The 27,695-nt window shown below is 41.5% G+C and overlaps 2 protein-coding genes across 4 annotated transcripts in view; one reads left to right on the top strand and one right to left on the bottom strand.

Moving 5' to 3' along the window:
• The window catches only part of LOC117352289 (solute carrier family 13 member 1-like), a 34,773-nt gene extending 14,033 nt beyond the window's left edge, over positions 1-20,740 (bottom strand). For 2 of the 3 annotated variants that reach the window (XM_033928670.1, XM_033928672.1), the window contains exons 1-9: positions 20,557-20,740; positions 16,244-16,372; positions 15,411-15,547; positions 12,357-12,532; positions 11,450-11,486; positions 7,607-7,643; positions 5,074-5,112; positions 4,574-4,716; positions 2,067-2,186 (exon numbers count right to left, since the gene is read on the bottom strand). In XM_033928670.1, the coding sequence (XP_033784561.1) occupies positions 2,067-2,186; positions 4,574-4,716; positions 5,074-5,112; positions 7,607-7,643; positions 11,450-11,486; positions 12,357-12,532; positions 15,411-15,547; positions 16,244-16,372; positions 20,557-20,661 (923 nt within the window). In that variant the 5' untranslated portion in view covers positions 20,662-20,740. The remainder of the gene's footprint in view (positions 1-2,066; positions 2,187-4,573; positions 4,717-5,073; positions 5,113-7,606; positions 7,644-11,449; positions 11,487-12,356; positions 12,533-15,410; positions 15,548-16,243; positions 16,373-20,556) is intronic. The other variant, XM_033928671.1, reaches the window with a different exon arrangement.
• PRRG4 (proline rich and Gla domain 4) overlaps positions 6,439-27,695 on the top strand; it is a 38,874-nt gene continuing 17,617 nt past the window's right edge. The window contains exon 1 of the mRNA XM_033928674.1: positions 6,439-6,460. The gene's annotated coding sequence lies outside the window, so the exon portion shown is untranslated. The remainder of the gene's footprint in view (positions 6,461-27,695) is intronic.

The following is a 27,695-nucleotide window of genomic DNA, read 5'->3' as shown; positions in this document are numbered from 1 at the left end:
CTGAAATGAAAAAAAAGAAAAGACGTATCGCAGGTTTTATTTACTATTACCATTGATCGGTTGTAGAGGTTCAGCTCTTTGTAATCCATGTAAGTTTCGTTTTCCATCTCCTAGAGGAGTGAGATATATCAAGATATCTGAGCAATCTCTCATATCTCAAACAGCGAAAATATTCTTCCACCCAGTCTCAGATTATGTCCTGATTTCTATGTTCTGTTGGAGAGATTTTACTTTGGAAAAATTCTTTCATCTTAAGCAGTGATAAGTTTTAACCTTTTGCTTAATGTCAACATTGTAATTCCTAGTCATCTCATATTATAATCCACAGCGAAATACAAGCTACCTGGCCTCTTAACTATTTCCTCTTTACGTACCATTGTCTCCAATACCACTCATAAACCTATTTTCTCCGTTGTTTCTCCAACGCTATGGAACACTCTGCCTATTCACCTCAGACAGCAATATTCTTTTTCAAAATTTAGATCGGAATTAAAAACATTTTTATTTAAAGACGTTTATGGTTGTTAGGACTCAGCAGGGCCTTGATTTGAAGTATTTTTTTTTCTTGCCCCTCCTGTTCTATTCCCTGTCCCCTGCTTTCCTTTCGATAGATTATATTTCTCCCCCTCTTCCCCTTTTGTCTCTGTATTTAATATATGCATTTGTACTGTTAAATTATTTTTAGGCATGTTAATATACACCGCCTAGATTTTTTTTTAGAAAGGTGGTCTATCAAAACCTAATAAAGTTGAAACTTGTGTGACTTTGTTATGTAAATAGTGAGAATACGCACATTTAATTAAAGTAAAATTTAACTATTCGCTTTAAGAGGGAAATTCAGAAAGATAGCAGCTATGTTGGTGGCTTTGCATGAATCCAGATCTTTATTTGGGTAACCTTAGGATAGGTTAAATTATAACGGCATCCCCAGCGCATGTCTCTTCTCTCCCATAGTTTAACAATAAGTTATCTGGACACAAGTTAACCAGTTGTTGAGAAGTGAGATTCAAAAGCTGCATGGTTAACCAGAGAAAATCCAAGGAGTAAACTTTCCTGTATTTCACCCACAGGCTTTACAGCAGTGCCTTCTTGAGAATTATGCAGGGATGACATCCCTGGGGAGATTTCCACCTACCGTACTCTTTTCACATATAGTTTTGTCCTGTAAAGCAACTTACAGGTTAACCTCACCTCAGAGTCCTCCTGCTTTTGCCACAGTTAAGTCTGCAGCGTGGGAAGTTTGCAGGAAGCCTGTAACCTGGGTAAATCACTTTCCGAGAAGGGAAAGTGGAAGAGAACAACACTGGACACAACCAAACTTTGAATGCTTCTGTTAGTTGTTTGCATATTTAAAAGAAAGTTAAAATGGCCGAAAAGGACAATTTTCAAAAAAGGTTCCCTTTTCTAAGAGGCGTTGAGAAGGCTTAAAGCATTCTATGGTAATTCTCTGTTTGTGTATGTTAAGCACATGTTAACTAATTTAAAAAAATATTTTGAAGGGATGTGTCATGGGTTGAGAGTGGGTTTTCTCAGGTTATCCAGCTAGTGGGAAAATTAGCATACAACCTGCAAAAAAAAAGGACTTAGTGCATTCTAACGCAGGATTTTCCTGCGAGTTAAGCCCAGATTTCACTGCCTTGATGAGTAGTAAAAGGGTCACTTGCCTGGCTACCTTAAGCAAGTTTTTAACGGCATCATCACCTAGAATTTGAGCATTCTGCTTCAAATTAGCCAGTGCTGAAAATCATTGCTAACTGACCAACTGCTTTCCACTAGCGATCCTTCCCTCCAAAACCTAACATTAAAGCAAGGTCAGCAGCTCCCTTCCCTCCTAATGAATCAAGCAACCGTGGGGCTAACCAAGGTTGGCAAAAGGAAGAGGACTGTCATTCCCATGGGCAGCAGGGAGGGTGACTGTTTCAGCTAGATTCCCCCAAAAGTTACGTAACAGTCTTTATCCCCTATCATCATCTGTTTTCTATAATATTCCCTGTAATTGTTTCACATAAGATTATGTCAGTGAAGATGTTGGCTGTGTCATTCTCTTTCTGTTCTAGCAAACTTACCCAAAACCAAGAAAAAGCCAATTTAGCCATATCCATGATAAAATAAGGATAATAAAAGCAAGTGGAAAAGAGAATGCAATCCAGGTTCCAAAGTTAATAATCTGACAATTGGGATAACGCCTAAAAAAAAAAAAAAAATTTTGTATTACTTAACATTTCATTTATGTTACCAATGCCACCGAAGGCAACTTAACAAATTATAATATAAACCACAAATAAATTCATAGAAACAGCAAATACAAAATTCCAGCAGGACAAACAGCAATCATTCACCACATTTTGGCTATTGCCTCACAAATGCCATTTACCACATTTGCAAGGGAGACCTACCCTCAAGCAAAAGCTAAGCAAGGGCTTGAATCATACCAAAATGTGGAATACGGATCATGCTTCTTGTGAGGGTCTGCTGAAAAGTTCTTAGCCCATCGATTTTCCACTGTTTTCATTCCATATTTTTCCAACGGACTAAATGTGTAGCCCTCGATGGAGACTGCCCCAACTTTGTTGGTTGGGCTGAGAACTTTTCAGAGGCCCCTCGTACTTAGTTTTCTACGAATAGGCACTAGCCAATTATCCAGTTCAAAATGACCTCCTTATGTATCAGCTTCTCCACTAGCAGTAGTACCACTAAACTGCCACTAGGAGGTCAAAGGTGCCACTTTAAACTGGGTGACCAGCAGAGTAGGAATTACTATCAATTGCTCCTGCTGCTTACAGATTTACATGGTCACTCACAGAAATCCTTGCAAATCTGGAAAATTGTTGCTCCCACAAAAAATGTTTAGAACTTCTCACTCACGAGAATAAATTTGCATGCACCTGGCCAATCCTTAGAGGGAGCATTGCTGCCCTCCCTATTGTTCACCAGAGAGACTCCCAGGAGGTGGGTCCCGAGGGCTTCAGGGAGGGTGAGAAGGACATATGTTTGATATTAGGGGTCTAAGAGAACATAAGCACATAGGCATTGCCTCTGCTGAGTCAGACCATAGGTCCATCATGCCCAGCAGTCCGCTCCCACAGCAGCCCCCCAGGTCAATGACCTGTAAGTGATCTATTACTCTAAAGCACTGTGTACTGTATAGTAACCCTCTAATTGTATCCCTCGATCCCTTTTCCTTCAGGAACTTGTCCAATCCCATTTTGAAACCCAAAGTCGTACTCTGCTCTACCACCTCCTCTGGAAGCGCATTCCAGGTGGGATGTTGGGGAGGGTTCCTGGAACATGGAAGGGTGTACGCTTGATGCTGGATACTGGTATGCTCGATATTAGGGAATCCAGGAGAAGATGGAAGGGTAAATGTCTGATGTTGGGGAAGGGTATGCTTGATATTACATGAAGGCAAATAAAGACCATCTGGCCTATATAGTCTGCCTATCCATGCCATCTACTATCCCTTCCTCTCCCTTAGAGATCCTAAGCTTTTTTGAATTCAGATAGTTTTCATTTCCACCACTTCCACAAGGAGACTGTTCCACAAATTCACTACTCTTTCTGGGAAGAAGTAATTCCTCAGATTTCTTCTGAGTCTGTCCCCTTTCACCTTCATCACTATGTCCCCTCATTCCAGAAAGAAACTCACTTCTTATACATTTATGTCACAGAGGTATTTAAACGTCTGCATCAAATCTCCCCACTCCCACAATTCTTCCAACGTACACATATTGAGATCTTTAAATCTATCTCCAAATGCTTTATGATGAAGACCACTGACCATTTTAGTAGCCACCCTCTATTTATGTCTTATAAAGGGGTATCATCACCTCCTTTTTCCTTGTAATTCCTTTTTCCTCCATTCATCTTGTAATGCAGCCAAGCATCCTTCTAGCTTTCACCATTGCCTTTTCTATCTATTTGGCCACCTTAAGATCTTCACACATGATCACACCCAAGTCCCAGTCCTCTTTCATACACAAAACATCTTCACCCCTAAAATGTATTGTTCCTTTAGACTTTGCAGCCCAAATGTATGACCCTGCATTTTTTTAGCTGCCAATTTCCAGACCATTCTTCAAGCTTCTCAAAGTCTTTCCTCATGTTATCCACATCATTAGGGGTGTCTTCCCTATTTCAGATTTTGATATCATCCACAAAGAGGCAAACCTTACCAGACAACCTTTCAGCAGTACTGCTTAGGCCCAGGTACCAAACTTTGCAGGACCCAGGGACCTACAGAAGCATGTTGGTAACACCCCTTTCCTCAGACTGAGTTAGCAACACATGCACAAATTCTCATGTCAATAAAATTTGTTGAATCCATACCTATTATAAACTAAAACTCAATTCAAATTGCTTTTCCCCAGAGCTGGTCTGCTTCAAGTTTAGAAAACATTTGATAAATTGTGCCCACCTTCCAGTCTTCTAGAATGGCTCATAGGTGTCCCATCTCATCCATTAATACATGCCAGGAACTTCAGCCTGTGCGCTCACTTTACTAAGCTAAATAATGTACTGCCAATTGCTTGAATTTTGACATGCAACAAACATCTTCCTCTTCGCAGATACATACGTTTCAAATTGTTCTACAAATATGAGGTTTGTGGATGTGCCCGTGAGAGTTGCCATGCCCCCAAATGTACAGGAGTAAGCAATACCCAGAGAAAAGGCTTTGCACGTCTTGTGATCCTGCTCTGTGCTGTACAATCTTTTGCCCTGCATATAAGGGAAACACAGAGAATGTTTCAGTGCTTGAGTTTGCTGCGAGATGGATAACTTTCAATAACGCACATTCTCAAATCATTAGATATGGGTTCTCAATCCACTCCTCAGGAGAAACGGGGGATATGTACAGTGAATCTGCATGAGAGCGACCTTCCATCAAGAGAGGCAATGGATAACCCAGGGGCTGTGTGTGTCTTGAGAACTCTTTTATTAGACCTCTCCAGATCTTTCACAGTGTCATTTATGGTCACATTCAAGGTCTGAATCAAGCTTACGCCAACGATGTTAGTCTAATGTGTTCATTTCACTCAAGCAGAAGAGCTCACAGTTCCTAACTCAATCACTAACCTTTTTTGAAAATCTTTGTGCTTTAAATTTCTGATCTTCCTGCAAAGAAACAAAAAAACTTGTCAGGGCAGCAAATCATTGCTTAGCTTGGGTTTAATGTCCAACTCAAAAGTGATGAGCAGAAATGTCGTAGTCAAAACTAAAACAAAACAATATGAAAACTACATTTACACAAAATCTACAACCCCTTTTAGAGGACATATCTGGGCGTCCAGACGGCTTTTCAAAACCCAGCACTTTGTCTGGGTTTTGAAAAGTTTTCAGCTAGAAGTGATATCGGGATGGCATCTGCACATACGTGAATGGAACGTGGTGATGCCATGCGCATGCATAGATGCCCTCCCGACAAGTGAACAGGTTGAGGGGATGGGGCTGGGGGCAGAATGAGGTGTGACCTGAGTGGAACTGGGCGGTGATGGGCAGAACTGAGCGGGCCTGGGGGTGGGGCCGGATTTTAGTTCTGGACAATCTGGTAACCCTACCTTCATATGACTAGAGCTCCCTTACAGTGTTCCTCCCCCACTGCCTTCTCATTGGCTAGATCCTACCCACAGTCTTTGTGACTGGGGCTGCTTTCCAGTGCTCCTCCCCCACTGCCTTCTCATTGGCTAGATCCTACCCACAGTCTCTGTGACTGGGGCTGCTTTCCAGTGCTCCGCCCCCACTGCCTTCTCATTGGCTAGATCCTACCCACAGTCTCTGTGACTGAGGCTGCTTTCCAGTGCTCCGCCCCCCCCCCTGCCTTCTCATTGGCTAGATCCTACCCACAGTCTTTGTGACTGGGGCTGCTTTCCAGTGCTCCTCCCCCACTGCCTTCTCATTGGCTAGATCCTACCCACAGTCTCTGTGACTGGGGCTGCTTTCCAGTGTTCCTCCCCCACTGCCTTCTCATCGGTTAGATCCTACCCACAGTCTCTGTGACTGGGGCTGCTTTCCAGTGCTCCGCCCCCACTGCCTTCTCATTGGCTAGATCCTACCCACAGTCTCTGTGACTGAGGCTGCTTTCCAGTGCTCCGCCCCCCCTGCCTTCTCATTGGCTAGATCCTACCCACAGTCTTTGTGACTGGGGCTGCTTTCCAGTGCTCCTCCCCCACTGCCTTCTCATTGGCTAGATCCTACCCACAGTCTCTGTGACTGGGGCTGCTTTCCAGTGCTCCACTCCCACTGCTTTCCCATTGGCTGGATTCTACCTCCTGTACAATCTTAGCTGCTATTTACAATGGAAGCAGGCAGGGCAGGCTCACTTACCAGGAGCTATGGGGGTGAGGTGGGGAAGGACTAGAGAACTGCTCATAGAGATTGCTAACTCCAAGCATAATTACCTTTTATCTCCTGGCCATTAATGTAAAATCCTGATGACTTCTGGGGCGGTGAGGCAGTTGCACGGGTAGGTTTTGGGTCTGGGACAGTCTGCTGGGTAGCAGATGTGGGAGGGGTAATTTGGGGGCTATGGGGAAGTTTGGGGAGGTGCAGTTCACTTTTTTGTTCTCTGGTACAGAAGCTTTAAGATATTAACATATTAGATGACAGCAGATAAGACCTGACCTGGAAGCCCTGAATATGTATACCCTAGAGGAAAGGAGAGACAGGGGAGATATGATTCAGACGTTCAAATACTTGAAGGGTATTAACGTAGAACAAAATCTTTTTCAGAGAAAGGAAAATGGTAAAACCAGAGGACATAATTTGAGGTTGAGGGGTGGTAGATTCAGGGGCAATGTTAGGAAATTCTACTTTACGGAGAGGGTGGTGGATGCCTGGAATGCGCTCCCGAGATAGGTGGTGGAGAGTAAAACTGTGACTGAGTTCAAAGAAGCGTGGGATGAACACAGAAGATTTAGAATCAGAAAATAATATTAAAGATTGAACTAGGCCAGTTACTGGGCAGACTTGCATGGTCTGTGTCTGTGTATGGCCGTTTGGGGAGGGCTTCAATGGCTGGGAGGGTGTGATGGGCTGGAGTAAGTCTTAACAGAGATTTCGGCAGTTGGAACCCAAGCACAGTACCGGGTAAAGCTTTGGATTCTCGCCCAGAAATAGCTAAGAAGAAAAAAAAAAAAAAATTTTTAAATTGAATCAGGTTGGGCAGACTGGATGGACCATTTGGGTCTTTATCTGCCGTCATCTACTATGTTACTATATGACCAGTCCATCCAGTCTGGACTGTCCAGCTGGATATCCTTTTCGTATAGAAATGAATTGGGTCATTTTCAGAAGGGGAGCTAATATCTCTGAAACCCTCAGTCTGATTTAGTCCATTTTTAAATTCATTGTGCTTTTTACCTGCTTTCCCTCATGCCAGTTTCATCCCATTCAATTTCATTTTTGGAGAGTTATTTTGCTTCAGAAAGACAAACAAAAAAATGGACTGACAAACATTCTCAGCCTCATTTGTATAATTTTTTTCAGCTTCCACTGAGTTGGAAAGAATAAAAAATAAATTCTATTAAAAAAAATTCTAGAAATCTATAGCTCAGCTAAGCTAGAAAATCAGTTCATTTTTAAGAGCACATCCACAGTCTCATACAGTTACCTGATTATTATCTGTGCAATAATCCAAAATGTTACTGCTGAAAAAAAAAAAAGACACAATGTTGTTGGAAGAGTGAATAAACCCAATACAGTATGTATCCAGAGTCATAGAAGTGAGGAAATAGAGCAGACCTCTTCCAACACCCCTAGTAAAACTATAATAAAAAGCATGTTGGAATTTCGCCCACTACTTATGAGGAATTTAGGAAACGTCTGAAACCACGCCTGTTCCTAAAGTATCTGGACAACTGATCCTCTCTTCTCTCTCCCCTCTAGAGCGATTAACTTGTTCTATTGATCACTCTTTCCTGTCCTATTAACCCTCTTTCTTCCTCCCCTCTTAAAGTCAATCAATTTGTACCTTTGCTTAATCTTTGTAAACCGCATAGAACTTCACGGTATTGCGGTATATAAGCTGTTATTATTATTATTACCTCGGAATCCGAACTGCAAGCGGTGCTCAGTCCAAAGCTTCCACTTTCCGCCTAAGAGGGAAACTTTGGGCTGAGCAACGCTTGCAGTTGCCATTGCCGGTCTTGCTATCTCTGCCGGTGGGCGTCCCAATCTTGCAGTCTTTGTGGGACCAAGGAACAGATTAATCCAGTTTCTATTATTTTCAATGGGAAAAATTGTCTTGGAACTTGAATGGGGTTCTGGAACGGATTAAGTTTGGATTCCAAGGTGGAATCCTGCTCAGTCTTAGCATATGCATACAATACAGAGGGACACTAGGTCCTGGAGTGCAGAAGCCCTGTTTCGTAAGCCTGAGGATCTTCATGCAGAGAGGAGAGACATACAGAAGCCATGATTAATAGAACAATGTAGAATTCTGCAGCCGTGCATAAGACATCAAGTTCAAGTACACTTCGGTCGGCTTGGTTCTTCTAAAAATATCCCTTTGGAGAAAAGATTTTGTGGATCTGTACTGTGTGTATTGGTTCCAGTTCTGTTCCCCTTTCCTTTTCTCCTTAACTTTCCTATTTTAGCATTATGGTATTATAATACATTAATGTCAAGGAGCAAATAACATGCAACATGCATTATTGCTTTAAAACCTCCTAAATGAGAGTTTATGGGAAGTTACCATAAGAATATATTAAAGTGTGGGCATCTTTTTGGAAGGGGAGACTTGAAAAATTACGTTAATAGTTTGAGAGTTAATTGAAGGGTTTTTTTTAAACTCTTACAAAAGATAAATACTCAAAAAGAGAAGTATGTGTTATATAGGGAATACAATTAAAAGAAGATTTATATGATAATACTTATACGCTCTGGGTGAGTATAATTGATGTCTGCTCCATGATAATGTTTTGGGTTGGTTTTTTTTGTTAATGTGTACATGTTTATTTATTTAAAACATTTAACCAAATAAAATTATATGGTTCTAACAAATGACCTTGAAAAAAAGTCTTCTTAGCTTTGGTCATCAAAGGACACATAACAGTGAGGTGCAAAGCTTTGAATAACAGTCACTCCTGCCCTTGCCAACCTTTTGCCCTTAAATGGCAGCTGACCTCCTAGCAGTAGTATCACAAGACTAGCACTAGGGGTCCTGGTATCATTTTGGAACAAAGAATCAACAGGGGCAGGAGCAACTATGGATCACTCCTGCCCCAGAATCCCATAGATCACCAGGAATTGGAAGAGGTAGGCTACTGTGGGCCTATGAGAGGGTGGGGGATGTTCAGGGATGTCTCTACAGAGAGAGGGGCTTTATACATGCAGTGATTGGGAAGGTGTCAATGGGGTGGCTGTTCAGAGGGCTTTTCAGTGGGGTTCTATTTGGGGGAGGGGTTGGATGGGGGCTCTCCAGAGGGTTCTATCTGGGGGGGAAGCATGATTCAGATCCAGCCCCTTTAAGAACACTCCCTGGAAGTATGAAGCTGGACAAATAAAGCAGCTTGCAGTGTTGGTCACAAGTTGAGTTATTCATGTTCCATGGGAGTCACGTTCCTGCAGTGGCTGTGGTAATTACTACCACCCTTACTTTTATAGACTATGGAAAAGTTCCCTAGTTGTGGTGAACATTCGTATACTTTTTTGATGTTATGATTAATTCCTTAGTTCTAATTTTGTGCAGTTTAGTCATCTGTGGAGTAAGTTTATTTTTCTAACAAGGTACCAGAATCAAAAGCTGAGCACTTATAATATCCTAATCCCAACATATTGCCCTTAAACTAAAAATTATTTTTCCCTCCTCCCCCAACCAACTTTTGGTACTACTTCCCCAGGGAGGTGAACCATGATCTAAACAAAATATTTTTAAAGATGTAGAGCATGCCCCCCTCACCCCTGCCATCGACTGTGTTTTTTCACACATGGCTCTGCCACTGAGCAACTGTTTTTCAGATCCTGCTGACTTATGCAGTTGAGACCCTATAACGAGTCTCTGCTGCATCCTCCTTGTGTGGCTGCTAACATGACACGAATGACTCAAGTAAACAGTGGCGTTTTACTGTGGTTGAATAATGCAAAGACTATTAAACAATCATTCATTCTTTTTTTTTTTTTTTTGAGCTGAGAGATTTCATCTGCTCCGATATCTTCTTAGTTGTGGGCAGGGTAGGAACTGTTTGCATGAATCCTCATTTGCCCTATCCAGGGATTTCCCCCACCCCACACCCCTTACACACACCTACTCTATATACACAAATTCAACTGAGCCATTATGTCAACTAGTTCTTGGCTGGGGATTCCATGGCCTTCCTTCCTTTAGAATTTGGCAACCATGAGTCTCTGATTGACCTCCACACATCACTCTTCCCTCCCCCACAAACTTGGTTGTAAACACCACCTTTGCAGTGCCCCCAGCCCGTCAACCTGGGCAATAGAAATCACAACCCAAGATATAACCAGAACTTGCCCGGAGTCATTTGTGCATAAGGACAGAAACTAGTTATTGGAGATTTTGGAAAATGCTTAATACATTTTTATATGATAGATTGTAAAGTTAACATTTTTATCTAAAGAATTGTAAGGATATCTCTGTATCTTTCCACAGAATTGTTATGGCTTCTTTCTGATGTAAATCACCTTGAATTAAACCAGTGGTCTCAAACTCCAACCCTTTGCAGGGCCACAGTTTGGATTTGTAGGTACTTGGAGGGCCTCAGAAAAAATAGTTACTGTCTTATTAAAGAAATGAGGTAAAACTCTTTATAGTTTATAAAATCCTTTCTTTTGGCTAAGTCTTAATAATAATATTGTCATTTATAGCTAAAGAGACAGATGATCAAGAAACTGTTTTATTTTATTTTTGTGATTATGATAAACATACCGAGGGCCTCAAAATAGTACCTGGCGGGCCGCATGTGGCCCCCGGGCCATGAATTTGAGACCACTGAATTAAATGGTATTAGAGTGATTCAGAAATCTTGTATTAGATTAGATACTTCTAACTATGGCTTCTGTTGTTAGGTGTTTATTTTTCAGATGATTAGGGGTCTTACGAGGGTACTATTGGTGGTTTTGCAACATAACTTTTCCAATAGAATCAAATATCTGTTTGTGTGACTTGTCATCAGATCAGAAAGCCATACAATTCAGTGAAGGATATAAAACAAGCCAGGGGAAGCAGAAGGAATTAGGGAGTGGATTAGTGCCAGGGCCTTTTACAAAACTATGCTACTGACTAGGGCGCACTGAATGTGAAGAAGCCCATGGGAATAGAATGGGCTTCTTCGCATTCAAGGCATCGCTAAACAGTAGCGTAGCTTTGTAAAAGGAGCCCATAATATTTTTTTTGCATCTGAGTTTACGCTGTTTATCAGCTGAAATCTAAAATCAAAGGCCATATTTATATGCATTATAGTAATGAATCATTTTTTATGACAAAATAGAATACCTTTCTGAAGAGATGGGTAAATCAATCTTTGATATATCTGTGAAGGAAGCATGAAAAACATTGATTTGTCCGTGGCTGTGAAGTGTCTGGGTTTCGATTCAAGCATCACGGGTCTGACACAGAACAAAGCAAACACAACAACATTGACTCATATATCAAAGAGGATCTAGTTCAGTCTTCCCTGTGGCTTCAATGGATTTTTCCTTGTCTCCTTCACCAGACAAGTTCAAGTTGAAAGTTTATTTTGACTTTATATACCGTCTAATGTTCACATAAAATTGTTCTAAAATGCTAATATAAAGAGGTACCAACACAATCAAAAAATAAGGGAAACTACACTGGATACGAAAGGGAAGACGGCACATTGTATTTAAAAAATGGGCGGGGGAAATGGAAAAACAACAGGGAAGTAGAAGAGGAATACAAAATACTGTTTTACAGGGCCTGTTTTACAAATCCCGAAACCGTTGCCGTGCAACTTTGTAAAACAGGCTGTAAGGGTAATGTCATCTTTGAAAAGAAAAGTTATAAGATTTGATTTAAATTTTGAGGCATAATTTTCTTGTCTGAGATCAACAGGGAGGGAATTCCACAATGTGGGTGCAATGACTGAAAAGATTGTTTTGCGAGTTGAGAATAGAGGGAACTGAGAGAAGATTTTGCTGTGTCGATCGGAGTAACCTTGAAGTAGTGTATGGAATTAGGAGTCTATCTATGAATGCTGGTGAATGGGAGAGGCCCTGATTCCATAGATGACAATCTAAGCGCCTAACTCAATTTTCTTATTTGGCTTCATAGCCCAAAAGAAAGCTCGCTCTGATACGATTCAAGCTCGGAGACACTCCACCCTCGCTTATGAGTGAGGCTCACTCCTGTCATGGTGTGTGAAAAGTGAACCATTCTTTACCTGCATTTGTTGGAGCTATGCTCATTCTCATTTCTGAGAGGGATCTGTCTTCAGGCTTGGTGCTATTAAGCTGACTAAGTACGGCATCTACGATTGGCATCACCATGGCAGCAGTGGAGGTATTACTGAGCCACATGGAGAGCAGGGCAGTGCAGCTCATGAAACCCAGCAGTAGCCTGGAAGCAAGGGAAAAGATTGCAGAGGATGAAGGTGGATGGAAAAGAACATTTTGTGCAACCTGCCAGTTGGGCAGAGAGCCCGGCGAAAAATATAATACTAGAACAAATCTAATCCAGAGAGGTATATTGTATATCATTCTGTGCAATATTCCACAGAATTAAGTATCTAAAGTAGATCTATATGAGTTTCTGTCACAAATTCATGAAGAAAATTTTCAAAGGTTTTTACCAGGGCAAACCTGCAAAAATGCATTTTGAGAATTGCCTTCCTCTTCCTCAGGGCAGGTAAAAGTTAACATATTGGTTCACAATAGGAAAACTTTTACTCTTGAGGAAGAGACAGTAGGGCTCAGACCCTCTCAGAGGTCCAGAAAGGCCCGATCCCTCCCTCCTTTGGAGCTTCTTAAGCATAATGAAAATAAAAAAGGCTACTATGACTTCAGGGCCATTTTTAACTCCAGTAGTTCGGGTTCTACCTATTGGCCTGGGAATAAGAACATCCCGTACGAGGAGCGGCTAGGGAAGTTACAGCTCTACTCACTCGAGGAACGTAGAGAGAGGGGAGATATGATCGAGACATTCAAGTATCTCACGGGCCGCATCGAAGTGGAAGAAGATATCTTCTTTTTCAAGGGTCCCGCGGCAACTAGGGGGCATCCGTGGAAAATCAGGGGCGGGAAACTGCACGGTGACACTAGGAAGTTCTTCTTCACTGAAAGGGTGGTTGATCGCTGGAATAATCTTCCACTTCAGGTTATTGAGGCCAGCAGCGTGCCAGATTTTAAGGCCAAATGGGATAGACATATGGGATCTATCCGCAAAGATAGATAGGGAGGGTCATTGGGGTGGGCAGACTTGAAGGGCCGTGGCCCTTATCTGCCGTCTATTTCTATGTTTCTATGTTAAGATTTACTGCTGCTGGGTCAGATCAGTAGTCCATCGTGTCCAGCAGTACGCTCATGCTGCGGCCCTTAGGTCAAAGACCAGTGCCCTATTTGAGTCTAGCCTTACCTGCGTATATTCTGGTTCAGCAAGAACTTGTCTAACTTTGTCTTGAATCCCTGGAGGGTGTTTTCCCCTATAACAGCCTCCGGAAGAGCGTTCCAGCTTTCTACCACTCTCTGGGTGAAGAAGAACTTCCTTACGTTTGTACGGAATCTATCCCCTTTTAACTTCAGAGAGTGCCATCTCGTTCTCTCTACCTTGGAGAGGTTGAACAACCTGTCTTTATCTACTTTGTCTTGAATCCCTGGAGGGTGTTTCCCCCTACGACAGCCTCCGGAAGAGCGTTCCAGTTTTCTACCACTCTCTGGGTGAAGAAAACTTCCTTACGTTTGTACGGAATCTATCCCCTTTTAACTTCAGAGAGTGCCCTCTCTTTCTCTCTACCTTGGAGAGGGTGTACAACCTGTCCTTATCTACTAAGTCTATTCCCTTCATTATCTTGAATGTTTCGATCATGTCTCCTCTCAGTCTCCTCTTTTCAAGGGAGAACAGGCCCAGCTTCCCTAATCTCTCACTGTACGGCAACTCCTCCAACCCCTTAACCATTTTAGTCGCTCTTCTCTGTACCCTACTGGAAAAGGGGATAGAAGGGTATAAATAGAGGATTACTGCACAGGTCCTGGACCTGTTAGGCCGCCGCGTGAGCGGACTGCTGGACACGATGGACCTCAGGTCTGACCCAGCAGAGGCATTGCTTATGTTCTTAGTACCGTGTCTTTCTTCATGTATGGTGACCAGTGCTGGACACAGTATTCTAGGTGAGGGCGTACCATAGCCCGGTACAGCGGCATGATAACCTTCTCCGATCTGTTCATGATCCCCTTCTTAATCATTCCTAGCACTTAAGAACACTGTCTTAGCACTATTTGGTTAAAATCGAAGCAATATAGGGGTGAACTTAAGGTGGAGACAGAAGTTATTTCATTTATTTATTCTAAAATTTATATTCTGCACATTTATTTATTTATCCCTCCTTTTACAAAACTTCAGTTAGAATGCACATTTTTGTGGATATCTTTTGTTTCATGAGTAAATCAAGGAAACCTTTTGTTGTTTACCTGCAATTACATCACTTTCTTTTCCAGAGATAAATAAAAAAAAAAAGATTTCATATCGATATGTGAACATTTCTTAAGAAAGAACTGAATATTTCATGGGGTGTCCTAATTTTTTCATATGACTGTAGGTTTTCAATTTAAAATTTTAAAGAACAAAGATTGATTTATACACTAAACACAGTTAAACCTAATGGTCTTAATGCGGAAGTAGAATGGATGACATTAGTTTAAATAATCCCGGGCTGTTTCTGGATCCTGATAGGGTACGTATGCATGAGATCATTACGTTCATACTTTTTCTATAAAAAACGCCGCGGCCATGTTCCTGCTGAAAAGACTAACAACGGCAGTGTCTGTGGAACCGGCATAACAAAGGTATTTGATAAGTTATTTTTGAATGTACAAAATTTGATTACAACTACTTATATGGGCTTTAAGTTGTGTCCTTATGAGCTGTTGATAAACTGACTAAGGATATTGATTGTGATATCTCTCTTTTTTGTCAGGGGAATACCTTGATAAAGCCTTTTGGGCGAAACATAGCCTATGTTGGTGAAGAACCCCTGTATCAGATTTGTTAAAGTATTTGAAAAATAAAATAAGTATATCAAATAATAAAACCATTTATAAAAAATAAGACCGATGAAGACTTTAGTGCAATTCATGCTGTGAATGAAATCTTCTCACAGTTTGCACCACTGAGGTCCTAAACGGGATAAATATTAATTCTAGCTAAGGCGGTATGCTTTTGATGGATCCATTATATTAGTTGTGCACAGAAGGGAAATGGTCACGCTGAAGAGCCGTATTACCAGCTGGGGTGATCTCCCACCGATAAAACCATCCAAAGCGCTATCCGCTTGTGCAAATTCCACTTCTGAATCGATGCTGCCAAACAGACCACGCCACAGAGAAGTAAGTGAATGTCCTTAAAATATTCAGCTGCCACCTGGAACAGAGAAATAAAATGACTCTTCTGCAACAGGTTAAGCTTACAAAAAGACAATGTCAAGCTCCAAGTGTTTGAAATACTAGAATTAGACTCTACGTTTCATTGAACTTTACAAATGTCTTGTGTTCCCCAGCCCATGTCTAGCAAAGAAGGAAGCAGGCCTAGCTGTCATTAGAGACTAGGCCCTGAGATTCAGCTGGTGGCAATCAGCATTTTGCAGATCACTGGAAACTTCTAAGAACCGCTGAAGATAACCAGTTAGATTTAACCAGCCAGAAGCCATTTTTAGCCAGTAAATCACACTGACTATCGAGCCCCCTTGTGTTTCTCTTTCCTTAAGGCAGGAAAGCTGCACAGGGTATTTGAATTTTACTCATTTCTGTTCAAAGTGAGAGACATGAAATATGTCCCTGACCCTGGAGGCCTTATAATCTAAGTTTATCCTAGAGGAGACTTGCCCAGGACCAGAAGGAGTGTCAGGGGATTCACAGCCTGGTTTCCCACTGCTCTGACTACTGGTGTGGAGGTTGCAGGTTCACTCCAGGTACAAAATAAGTGCTTGACTGAAATATATAAATGGAAAGGCAGTCATCCCCTTTACCCTTTCTCCTCCAAGTCACCAATTTCTATAAACCAGCCTTTAATCGTGACCCAGAGATGTGCTCTGTCTCCTCTCTTATTGTTTAGCATTACCTCACTAGATTTCATGATGCCAAAGAGAGGAAAGAGGAAAGCAGGAACCAGGGCTGCAGCACCGAGAGGTATTGCTTCAGATATCCAGTACGCTGCAGTAAGGAGCAGAATATAGGCACATGCTGCCTCCTGAAATAAAACAAGCAGAGTCATGGTCAGCTCTTGGGAAACTGTGTTTTTCATTGTCAGGAGACTTTCGCACTACAGCACTCCTCCACAATCTTTTCATGCTCAAAGCACACCCACTTTTCCAGAAATGTTGTGGTTGCAGCATAGCAGACAGTGTGGACATGAGAGAAGACTGATCTGTGGAGAGAGATAACTTCCTGAAGGAAAAGGATAGAGAATTATTATACAGGTCCTGGACCTGATGGACTGTCACGTGAGCGGACTGCTGGGCACGATGGACCTCTGGTCTGACCCAGCAGAGGCACTGCTTATGTTCTAATCTAAAGGAACAGCTAGTGGAGCTCCGAAATCGTCAGCAGAGGCTGAAAGGAGGAGGCGAGCAGCTGTGTTCAGTGCGTGTGCTACATGAAGCAGAGCCCCAGTCAAGGGCTCATGCTGTAACATGTATGACTGTACGTGTGTTCAGAATACATTTCCTGTAAGGTGCTGGGTAGAGCCCATGTGCGAGTCTAGACCTGAACATCAGACACTGTGACATTTTTCCAAGGCAAATGAGTGGGAAAGACTGTTCTGGAAAGTGTTTCATGTTTCACCTTTAATCTACAGATGGCAAATAATAAAATAACTAAGTGGGTACATTTAAAACTAATATTACATTACATTACATTAGATTAAATTAGGAATCAAGGAAACTCTTTTATCTTGGCATCCCAAGTCCTCTAAATTTTCTTCACACTTCTACCTCTAACTCTCTGTTGTAGTTCCTTCCTATTTCTTCCACTGTAAACCGCGCCGAGCTCTACGAACGTGGAGAAGATGCGGTATACAAACCTAAGGATTAGATTAGATTAGATTAGTGATTTTTATTCCGCCATTACCTTGCGGTTCAAGGCGGATTACAGAAGAGGATTTCTGGACATGTCCAGAGGTGTTACAGAGTAGAGCGGGTTGCTTCAGAGGATTGAAATGTTTCATATGGTGTTAGTTAGTCTTCATGGATTTCTTGAATAGCAGGGTTTTTATTTCTTTTCTGAAAGTTTTGTAGCCTGGGGTCGCGATTAGTAGATTAGAGAGTTGGTGGTCTAGTTTTGCTGCCTGTGTGGCTAGAAGGCCATCGTACAGTTCTTCGCCGTACATGAAAAAGGACACGGTACTATTCGAAAGGGTCCAGAGAAGAGTGACTAAGATGGTTAAGGGGCTGGAGGAGCTGCTGTACAGCGAAAGATTAGAGAAACTGGGCCTCTTCTCCCTCGAACAGAGGAGATTGAGAGGGGACATGATCGAAACATTCAAGGTACTGAAGGGAATAGACTTAGTAGATAAAGACAGGTTGTTCACCCTCTCCAAGGTAGGAAGAACGAGAGGGCACTCTCTAAAATTGAAAGGGGATAGAGTCCCTATGAACATAAGGAAGTTCTTCTTCACCCAGAGAATGGTAGAAAACTGGATCACTCTTCCGGAGTCTGTCGTAGGGGAAAACACCCTCCAGGAATTCAAGACAAAGTTAGACAAGTTCCTGCTGAACCGGAACGTACGCAGGTAGGGCTAGTCTCAGGTTGCTGGTCTTTGACCAGAGGGCCATTGCGTGAGCAGACTGCTGGGCACGATGAACCACTGGTCTGACCCAGCAGCGGCAATTCTTATGTTCTTATGTGTCTGACTGTAGGGTATGTGAATGGTGTCTGGGTTCTCCTGTGTCTGGTTGTGGTAGTTTGGATTAGGCGGTTGTTCAAGTAGGCTGGGCTGTCACCATTTATGGATTTAAATAGTATTCTTGCTTGAATTGGGAGCCAGTGTGAGTTGAGGTATGCCTCGGTGATGTACTATTTGTCGTTGTTTTATGAATCAAGAAGGTTACATACAAGGAATCCTAGGTTACAATCAGATTTTTTTTTAACTAGAAAAGGACTAGGGAGGGAGGGGATAATTATTCTTCTAAGGCACAGGAGCAAAATAAGTCAAAGACAGTGAGATTGCTGCAAAGAGTAAAAACAGCATCATTGCTCCATGTTAATCATTCTGTGTTGCACAGAAAAGCCTAAGAGAGAACATTTTTCATGTCATAAAGGAGATGCAAAGGAAGAGAGTCCCATAGCAAAGGTGCTTGGATCAATGAGTTTGTAGAATTAATAATTGCTATTGGCCGAGTGAAGGGTACGAGGGGGTGCTGATAAGAACTTCCTAAATTCTGAGCATTATTTTGGCACTGTAACTGAAAAGAGGGTTTTCTTATTTCTCTGTTTTGACACTGTTTCAGATCATTGACTGAACTATATCCATGTCATTCTCTTCTTGGTTGGATTGAGAATTTTTCAGCATCCCCTCGTAGTGTGAAGACTTTTAGTGTCTGGTAACCAGAGTTGAGATTGTGATGTCATAATGCCTCAATCCACCAATAAGAGCCAACCTCATCAGTGATGTCACAAGGGCTTGATTGTCCTAGACTTGGCTCGCTTTTATCATATACGAGGGGGTGTTGAAAAGTTCTCAGCCCAACTAACCAACTTCCTAAATTCTGAGCATTATTTTGCCATTGTAGCTGAAAAGTGCCAATTTGCAGAAACAAAATTATTTGTTTTGACATTGTTTCAGTTCATTAATTGAACCATATCCACATCATTCTTTTCTTGGTTGGGCTGAGAACTCTTCAGCTCCTCCTCATAGAAGAAAGATGGAAGGTCAATCTAGAGCCATAATTAGAATCTTAAACAAGATGCAGTAGAAGAGAGAAAGCCAATGTTCATTAATAAGAAGTGATAATTCACTATCATATTTGTTGGTGCTGTAAATTAATTTCACTGTTGTGTTTTGGATCATTTATAATCTTTTGATCTGACTTTATGGAAGGCCTTGGAGGAGAGAATTGTAGTAAACCAGAATGAAATAATAATCAAAGCAATTAAGAACATAAGAGCTGTCATACTGGGAAAGATTAAAGGTCCATGAAGCCCAGTCTCCTGTTTCCAACAGTGGCCAACCCAGGTCCCAAGTACCTAGCTAGATCTCAAGTAGTAAAACAGATTTTATGCTGCTTATGTTAGGAATAAGCAGTGGATTTCCCCAAACCATCTCAATAATGGTCTATGGTCTAAGTTCTGCATGGGCCAAAAGAGTAGCGTCCAACTTTGAATTGAAATGTTGGAGTGTGGCTAGGGGCCTGGATTGGCCACTGTGAGAAGAGGCTACTGGGTTTGTGATGGACCTTTGTTCAGTGCCAGTCTGGCAATTCTTATGTTATGTTCATATTGTAACTAAAAAACCTCCACTCCTGCGACTCCGTCTCATCAGCCCCTTGGCTATCTTCAAGGGCTTACACAACATGGCATCAACGTGCCAAACAGACCACTCTGCTCCCAGGAGGAAACATGCTCCCACTTCCTACCAAGCTATTGGAAGCAACAGATCCCTCAAAGGGCTTTGGAACTTCAGGAAAGCAATAAAAACGTACCTCTTCCCATAAATTCAGTCACTACATGAAATAACCATATGTTAACTTAAAGACCAAATTGTATGCTATATCTAACATTACATAATTTGTCTAGGGAAGGGGTAAAACGCGGACCTCGTGGATCTAAAACCGCACGTCCTTAAAAATCTGAGGTCCGTGCATTGACAAGTCCGCCTTTGCTTTCTCTGCAGCTCAGCTCAGGCCCCGGCTCCCTCGCGGACCTCATGGATCTGAACTGCACGTCACATCCTTAAAAATCCAAGGTCCGCGCCACTTTTAGTCTGGCTCTGACAGAACTCTATGACAATTTAACTCTGACGGATCCTAATGCTTTTCCCTCCCTATGCTAGGATCCATCAGAGTTAAATTGTCATAGAGCTCTGTCAGAGCCAGACTAAAAGTGGCACGGACCTCGGATTTTTAAGGACGTGCGGTTTTAGATCCGCGAGGTCCGTGTTTTACCCCTTCCCATTTGTCTATGCTTTATGTATGTCAACTTTATTACCCATGTCAAACTGTCCTTTGTAACTGACCCAATCTCTTGTAATGTAAACCAACCCGGAATAGAAAATCAGATTTGTAATTAACTAGGATGGCAGGTGCTGCTTTGCAAAGACTCCAGCTGGGGGAAGAATGTGGAGAATTCAGGGAACAGGAGCAGAGGGTCTGATTTCTCCATGAATGACCTGGTCCTTCAGCCCATCCCCACACTTTTGTTCCATGCAAGCATTATTACCTGGGTCTGCACCAGCAAGGGCAAAGGAAGCAGCAGCAGAGGGAAGAGGAAGGCGATGAGGGTCTCTCTCCCTTGCCAAAGCTGCTGAAAGCGAGACTTTGCCATGATCACGAGGCCGAAGGAACCGCTGCTCTTTTCGGCATTTTCGGCTGCTCACAGATTCCGCCTCCCGGCCGGAACTGCAGCCCGCGATGTCTTTCTTGGACTGCCCTCCTCCTTGGCATTGGCACTAGAGACCGCCAGAGGGCACTGTTGCATCACTGGGGGGGTCGAAGGGCTCCATATCTGCTGCAGTGGCCTTTTGTAATAAAGCACCAAGATTCAACCCGTTATCCGGACAGCAATTTTCATTGCTAACTGCCACTAGATATCCATCTGGTTAGCAACCAACTTGATCAACCCATGGAGAGTCAAAAATCAATATTTCAGAGACATGGTCACTGTACTTTTCTACACACTCATTCAGTTTGTGAACTTCATTAATTTTTACCTTTGTTTGATCTTTTCTTTTAAATAATTTCCCAACAGCCCAGCCAAGAAGAGAATGATGTGCAGCCATGAAACTTTTCAGCCGCTTCTCTCTCTCTTATGTGTGTGTGTCAAAAGTACACTTATTTCTCTGACTTACATCACAAACATCTAAGAAAAAGACCAATTTAAATTAAATCATTAACCCCCTCCCCTTTTACTAAACCGTGATAGCAGTTATTAGCGCAGGGAGCCACGCAGAATGCTCCGCGCTGCGTTGAAGTGTCTGTAATGAACTGTCGCAGGACTAATTGTTGTGGGATTAACTGTCTGAATATATTCAAGGCAATTTCCAAATCCAAAAACTCAATTATGCCTCTTTTCTCATCTCACTCCAACCATCGGAAAGCAATTGGTATGCTCAAATTTATTGAAAAAAAAAAACAAAACATAGAAAAATGCATAGCACAAATTTTAAATGGACTCAGCATTCAATTTCTCATGGGAATGCCAATGTGTTTTTAAGCCTTCATTGCGGATCAGATCTTTAACAGAATCCCAATGATGCACCAATTCATTAAATATTACAATACCTTCCTCTTAGGTGCCATCGATTAGTGTTTGAGTCCTAGCGACCTGATGAATTACAGATCTAAAAAGAAATTGGTTTTGTGCTGGTCCAGAAAGGTCCTCCGGCATCATCCCCGTGGTTGCCCTCTTCGCCTAGTTCCTTCAATCTTTCCACACATGATGTCCTTCTCCAATGATCTTTCTCTTCTGAAAGTATGACCAAAATAAGACAGTTGTAACTGTTAGTGACATAGCCAGTTTGATCTCTTCCAGAATTGATTTGTTAGTCCTTCTCCAACACCAAAGCTCAAATGAGTCAATCTTCTTTCTATCTTGTTTCCGTAGTTTCCAGCTTTCACATCCATAAATGACCACTGAGAAAATGAGTGCTTAGATCTTTGGAGTGTTATTTCCTTGCCTTCATTGAAGAATGACCAAGTGCTATTCTGTGGAGTATTTCTTCTCTGATAGTTACTTCTTTGTTTACGAAAGAGCCCTGGAGATTGAAATCCTTTACAACTTCTATTTATCACCTTCAAGCTCAAAATCTTCATCATTTTCCATGTGCATGATCTTTGTCTTGTTTATGATCAGTTTTAATCCCAGCTTTGACTTTTCTCAGTAGAGACAGCATGTCTTCTTTGCTTCTGGTGCTGAACATTGTATTATCTGCATAGCGCAGGTTGTTTGTATTTTGGCCACCAAGTTTGAAACCAATACTCTCTTCTTCCAAATTTGCTTCCAAAAGCCTAACTCTTCTCATTGAATAGATATAGTCCCAAAATGTCCCGAATCACTGGCCAATGTATGTTGACCAATCTGACTAGGAGACTGTACTAAAGCATTCCTTAGATTACTCCTGTGCTGAAAAGCATAACATGGAGCATTTTGAAATTCTGAATGAATTTTCAGAATTTCCCAATAATGCAAGACATCCTGTTTAACTTTATACAGGTGTGGTAAAGTATGGCAGCACACAAGTGATTCTTGACTCAGACTGGGTTTGTCTATAATCTATGGGATGCTCTTTTCAAAGCACGTTGTACTACTTTTGATGGATATGCCTTCTGATAAAATCTTATTATTATAATATTTACTTGAATTTTAAAAAACAACAACAAATGTAGAACACAAATACCATAGCCTTAAACTTGTCCCACAAGTTTATTAACTCATATTTTACTGGCTTAACCATTGGCCCAGGTGAGGCTCTGGTCCAGGGCACCAAAATACCCACCTAGTCTACAGGTTAAGCTGTTTTTCCCTCTCCCTTATCTCTTTCACACCTCCAAAGTCCAGTAAAGTTTATGTCGGTTGTAGAGATGCCTAGTTCTTCTTATTCAAAATCTCAGACATTACGCCAGATATTAAAGATTCCCCCTACTCCTATTGTATTTTGCCTCCCCTTTCTTTTATTTTAAGCAATGTATCCTTCCCATGTGCCCATATGTATCTCGTTTTGTCTGAAATGTTCTTGTGAAATTGTTCCCCATTATTTTATATTTTTGTAACATCTTTTTAATACTTTGTATAATTTGTAAACCGCTTTCTACATAAAAGCGGTATATCAAGACCTACATAAACTTGAAACTGGTAGTACCAGCAAGACAGCCAGCTCCTGGTGTCTTCCCTCTGCCAGGTCCTGTCTCTCCTGATGCAATTTCCTGTGGTGGGACTTGGCAGAGGGAAGACCCAGGGGCTGGCTGAAGACAACCTGTCATGCTACTGCTGCTTCCACCAGCAACTGATGTAAACTTTACATGACTGCAGGGGAGGGATAGAGGTGAGGGAGAAGTGCTGGACCTCTGGGGAGGGGGACAGAGGAGTAGAAACGAAAGACTGACCTGGAGGCCAGGTAGAGGGCAATGTGATGGGGGGCACTGCTAAAGCAAGTTGGCTCAAGGCACCATACTCCTTTGATTTGATTTTGATTCTTGATATACCGGTCAATCTGAAGTGCTAGAGTGGTATACAATACTAAAACACTGCATATGCAATAAAATTGGTCATAAAATAAAATCAGATCATGTTACTCCATATTACAGGAAATTACTTTGGTTGCCAGTCGAGAGCAGAATTATATTTCAATTTGGACTTGTTCCTCCTATTTATCTCTCTAATCACTTTGTGTTCCCTGCATATTCTCGTCCTAAGTGGGAAATTTCTATATTCTCATTTCCAACATTAAAAGGATACATCTCTAAAAGATTTCTGGGCAGAACTTTATCTTATCAGGCTGGTTAATTTCTGAATTCAATCTCCTACCAAATGTTTAGAAGATCTGTGAAGACTTATTTATATGATAAATTTGTCTAGTTAATTGATGGATATATTTCTGTCTGGCAGATCTTCTTGATGTAAACTGCTCTGAACTGTCAAGATATAGCGGGTCAGAAATAAAATATTATTATTATTAAATGAAGTTATAGGTGTTGGTCTGTCTATTTATGGATCCTTTGCGTCTATCCCCTGCATTTTTTAACTTTGGCACCAGGAGGGCTTTCTAGGCATCCACTATCCTTTCCATGAAAAAGTATTTCCTGATACTACTCCTAAGTCTACCACCCCACAACCTCATAATATGACCTCTTCTCCATCTCTGGAAAAAAATGTGTTTGTAGATTAAAACCATTCCAGTATTTAAACATCTGTATGATACCCAAGATGTTTATTAAAAGACTTATATGCCGCCCCTTGGAAATCATCAGAGCAGTTTATAATCATTTAAAACAAAAGAAAGGAACTACAATAAAACAGAAAAAAATAGTGTATCGGTATCCTCAGAATTCAATTGAAAAAGCCTGTGAAAAAAAAGATGAGTTTTAAGAAGTGCCCAGAACTTCAAGTAGGATGATTGCGTGTGAATTTCCATTAAAAAGGTACAACTGGAAAGAAAAAATACAGAACACTAAGCAAAAAGACAAGCCAAACTGTCATGAATAAGGACTCATATCCTATACTGTAAGTGCTTCTGCTCCATAGCTGGCAGTATCAATGGAGACAGAAAGAACTGGTTAGACAGGAGAGACTGGTTGGCCTTTTTCTGTCATTATTTACTTTGATAAGGCTGGGATGGGTGGTTAGAAGGAGCAGTATCCACTTTCTTTTCCTCTTTGGATGGATCGAATCATGCCACGGTTTGCTTTTCAGATGATCTTGAATAACAGCTTGAAAGGATTTCTTAAACACCTTTGGCCTGGTGCTCCAAGAGCAATATGAGGTCTATATGTTAGATATATCGAAAATCAAGATCTGTCACAGTCTCCGATAGACAGCAAGGTCAGTAAATAGTTGAAGAACAGAGACCCAAAGGCAATAATCTGGGACATGAGGAACAGCAAACAATAAAGAGAACTGCAGAGAACTCCTTCCTCAGGGGTCCTAAGGGGATTAAAACCTCATTCAAGGGAACCATTTGGTATACAACAGTGCAATTTCGTAGATCACAAACGAATAAAGTAAACTCCTTCGCAGTGCTATACTGAAAATGAAAGGAAACATGAGGCATAAATTCGGACATTTTCTTTCTTTGGAGATTTTTTTCTTTACGCACAGACTACATCAACAATTAGGGATGATTTAGGCTGTTGCAGAGTTTAGAAATCTGCAGGCCGAGAGCTCTTTTCTCCTTAGTTTATTAGACTTCTTTCAGTAGTTTCCATGGAGATGATGTGATCACTAAGGGGACAATTCTGCAACTAGGGGCGCTGATGCCAGGGGCTGAGCACAAACTCTTTAACAGTGTCTGTATGTGCTGGTGTACCCCAAATCAGCACAACCATGTAGGCAGCCATAAATGGGCACTGAAATGAACTCCTACCACATATACACACTACTACTATTTAGTTCAGTTATTTATATACCGCCTATCAATGGAGGTTGTCTAGGTGGTTTGCATTTTTCCCTAATTTTCTACAGCACTGCTAGACGTACGCAACATTGTACATTATCCCTGCTCAAAAGAGTTTACAATCTAATCAAAACAGACATTGGTACTTACAAATGAGTGGGAGTTAGGAGTTAAAAGCTGCCTTAAAGAATAATGCATGGTGCACTTACAGACATATGGAACAACTTTCTCAGCATCTACAATGACGGAGAAAAATGCTCATGTCCTCCTCACCTTCCTTGAAATCTCATAAAGATTTGATATGAAGCAGATAAAAATTAAAAAGATATTGTGGCATAATTATGCAGGCCTATTTGTGGAATTACATAAGAATAGTCCTACTGGTGAGACCTCATTTAGAATATTGTGCACAATTCTGGAGGCCGCACCTTCAAAAAGATATAAAAAGTATGGAGTCAGTCCAGAGGAAGGCTACTAAAATGGTGAGTGGTCTTCATCATAAGGCGTATGAGGACAGACTTAAAGGTCTCAAGATGTATACTTTGGAGGAAAGACAGGAGAAGAGAGATATGATAGTCATTTAAATACCTACATAATATAAATGTGCATGAGTCGAGTCTCTTTCATTTGAAAGGAAACTCTGCAATGAGAGGGCATAGGATCTACGATCTCAAAAAATGTAAGCCCTTACTACAAAAAACTTCACTGGCTGCCAATGGAGACAAGGATCATCTTCAAATTCGCTTGCCTCTGCTTCAAAACCCTAACAGGCTCTTCCCCAATTTACCTGTCTGAACACTTTAAATTTGCAGGCCCCTCCTGCGCACACGAAACGCCTACCTGTTTGCCTTCCCATCCCTAAAGGGCTGCCTCTACAAGAGATTCCTTGATAGATCTCTAGCATTCCAAGCTGGCAAATGGAATAAATGCCTAACCACCCTCATCTCTAACTCTCCCTCCTACCAAACATTTAGGAAGTCAATCAAAACCTATCTCTTTGATAAATTCCCCTGACTCCTCCCCCCCCCCCCCTGCTTCCTTGCTCCCTGACTGATCTTTGATATGCCTCCGGATCTACCGACTTCTCCCGTCTGGTTAAGCTAACTTAATGTCCAAGCTAAACTGTTCGCTTAGTTTAACTGAATGCCTTATCTTGTAACGCCATTATCTTATACGCTTCATCACTGTCATGTATGTAACATCGCTGTAAATGTACAGTCTCTTCCTCTGTTAACCGCTTTGAACTGCCATGGTACTGCGGTATACAAAAATAAAGTTATTATTATTATTAAGATGTGATAGGCTCCGGAGTAATCTGAGGAAATACTTTTTTATGGAAAGCGTGGTAGATGCATGGAACTGTCTCCTAGAAGAGATGGTGGAAGCAGAGACTGTGTCTGAATTCAAGAGGGCCTGGGATAGGCACGTGGGATCTCTCAGAGAGAGAAAGAGATAATGGTTACTTTGGACGGGCAGACTAGATGGGCCATTTGGCTTTTATCTGCTGTCATGTTTCTCTGTTTCTATGGATCAGACTGATGTCCAACGGGGGACAAACCAGGTCCCAAGTACTTGGCAGAATCTCAAAGGGTAGCAACATTCCATGCTACCAATCCCAGGTCAAACAGTGGCTTCCACATATCTGTTTCAATAGCAAACTATGGACTTTTTCTCCAGGAACTTGGCCAAACCTTTTTTTAAATCCAGATATGCTAACCGCTGTAACCACATCCTCTAGTAACAAGTTCCAGAGATTAACTATTCACTAAGAGAATAAATATTACCTGCTATTAATTTTAAATGCATATATTTAGGTATTTATATACCACCTATCAAAGTTATCTAAGCGGTTTACAATCAGGTACTCAAGCATTTTCCTTATCTGTCTCAGTGGGTTTACAATCTATCTAACATACCTAGGGCAATGGATGACTGTTTTGAAACAGTAAAAAAATCAATTCACTTTTACTCCTTCTACAACATTTAGGATTTTGCAGACCTCTATCATATTCCCCCTCAGCTGTCTCTCTTCCAAGCTGAACATCCCTAACCTATTAAGCCTTTCCTCATATGAGAGGAGTTCCATCCCCTGTATCATCTTGGTTGCTCTTCTTGGAATTTTTTCTAATTTTGCTATACCTTTTTTGAGATAAGCTGACCAGAATTGCACACAATACTCAAGGTGAGGTCACACAATGGAGCGATACAGAGACATTATAATTTTCTTTGTCTTATTTTCCATCCCTATTCT

This window comes from Geotrypetes seraphini, chromosome 19 (assembly GCF_902459505.1).
Source record: "Geotrypetes seraphini chromosome 19, aGeoSer1.1, whole genome shotgun sequence".
NCBI classification, from domain to species: Eukaryota; Metazoa; Chordata; class Amphibia; order Gymnophiona; family Dermophiidae; genus Geotrypetes; species Geotrypetes seraphini.
Note: the sequence above shows the minus strand (reverse complement) of the source record. Positions and strands in the feature narration are given on the sequence as shown.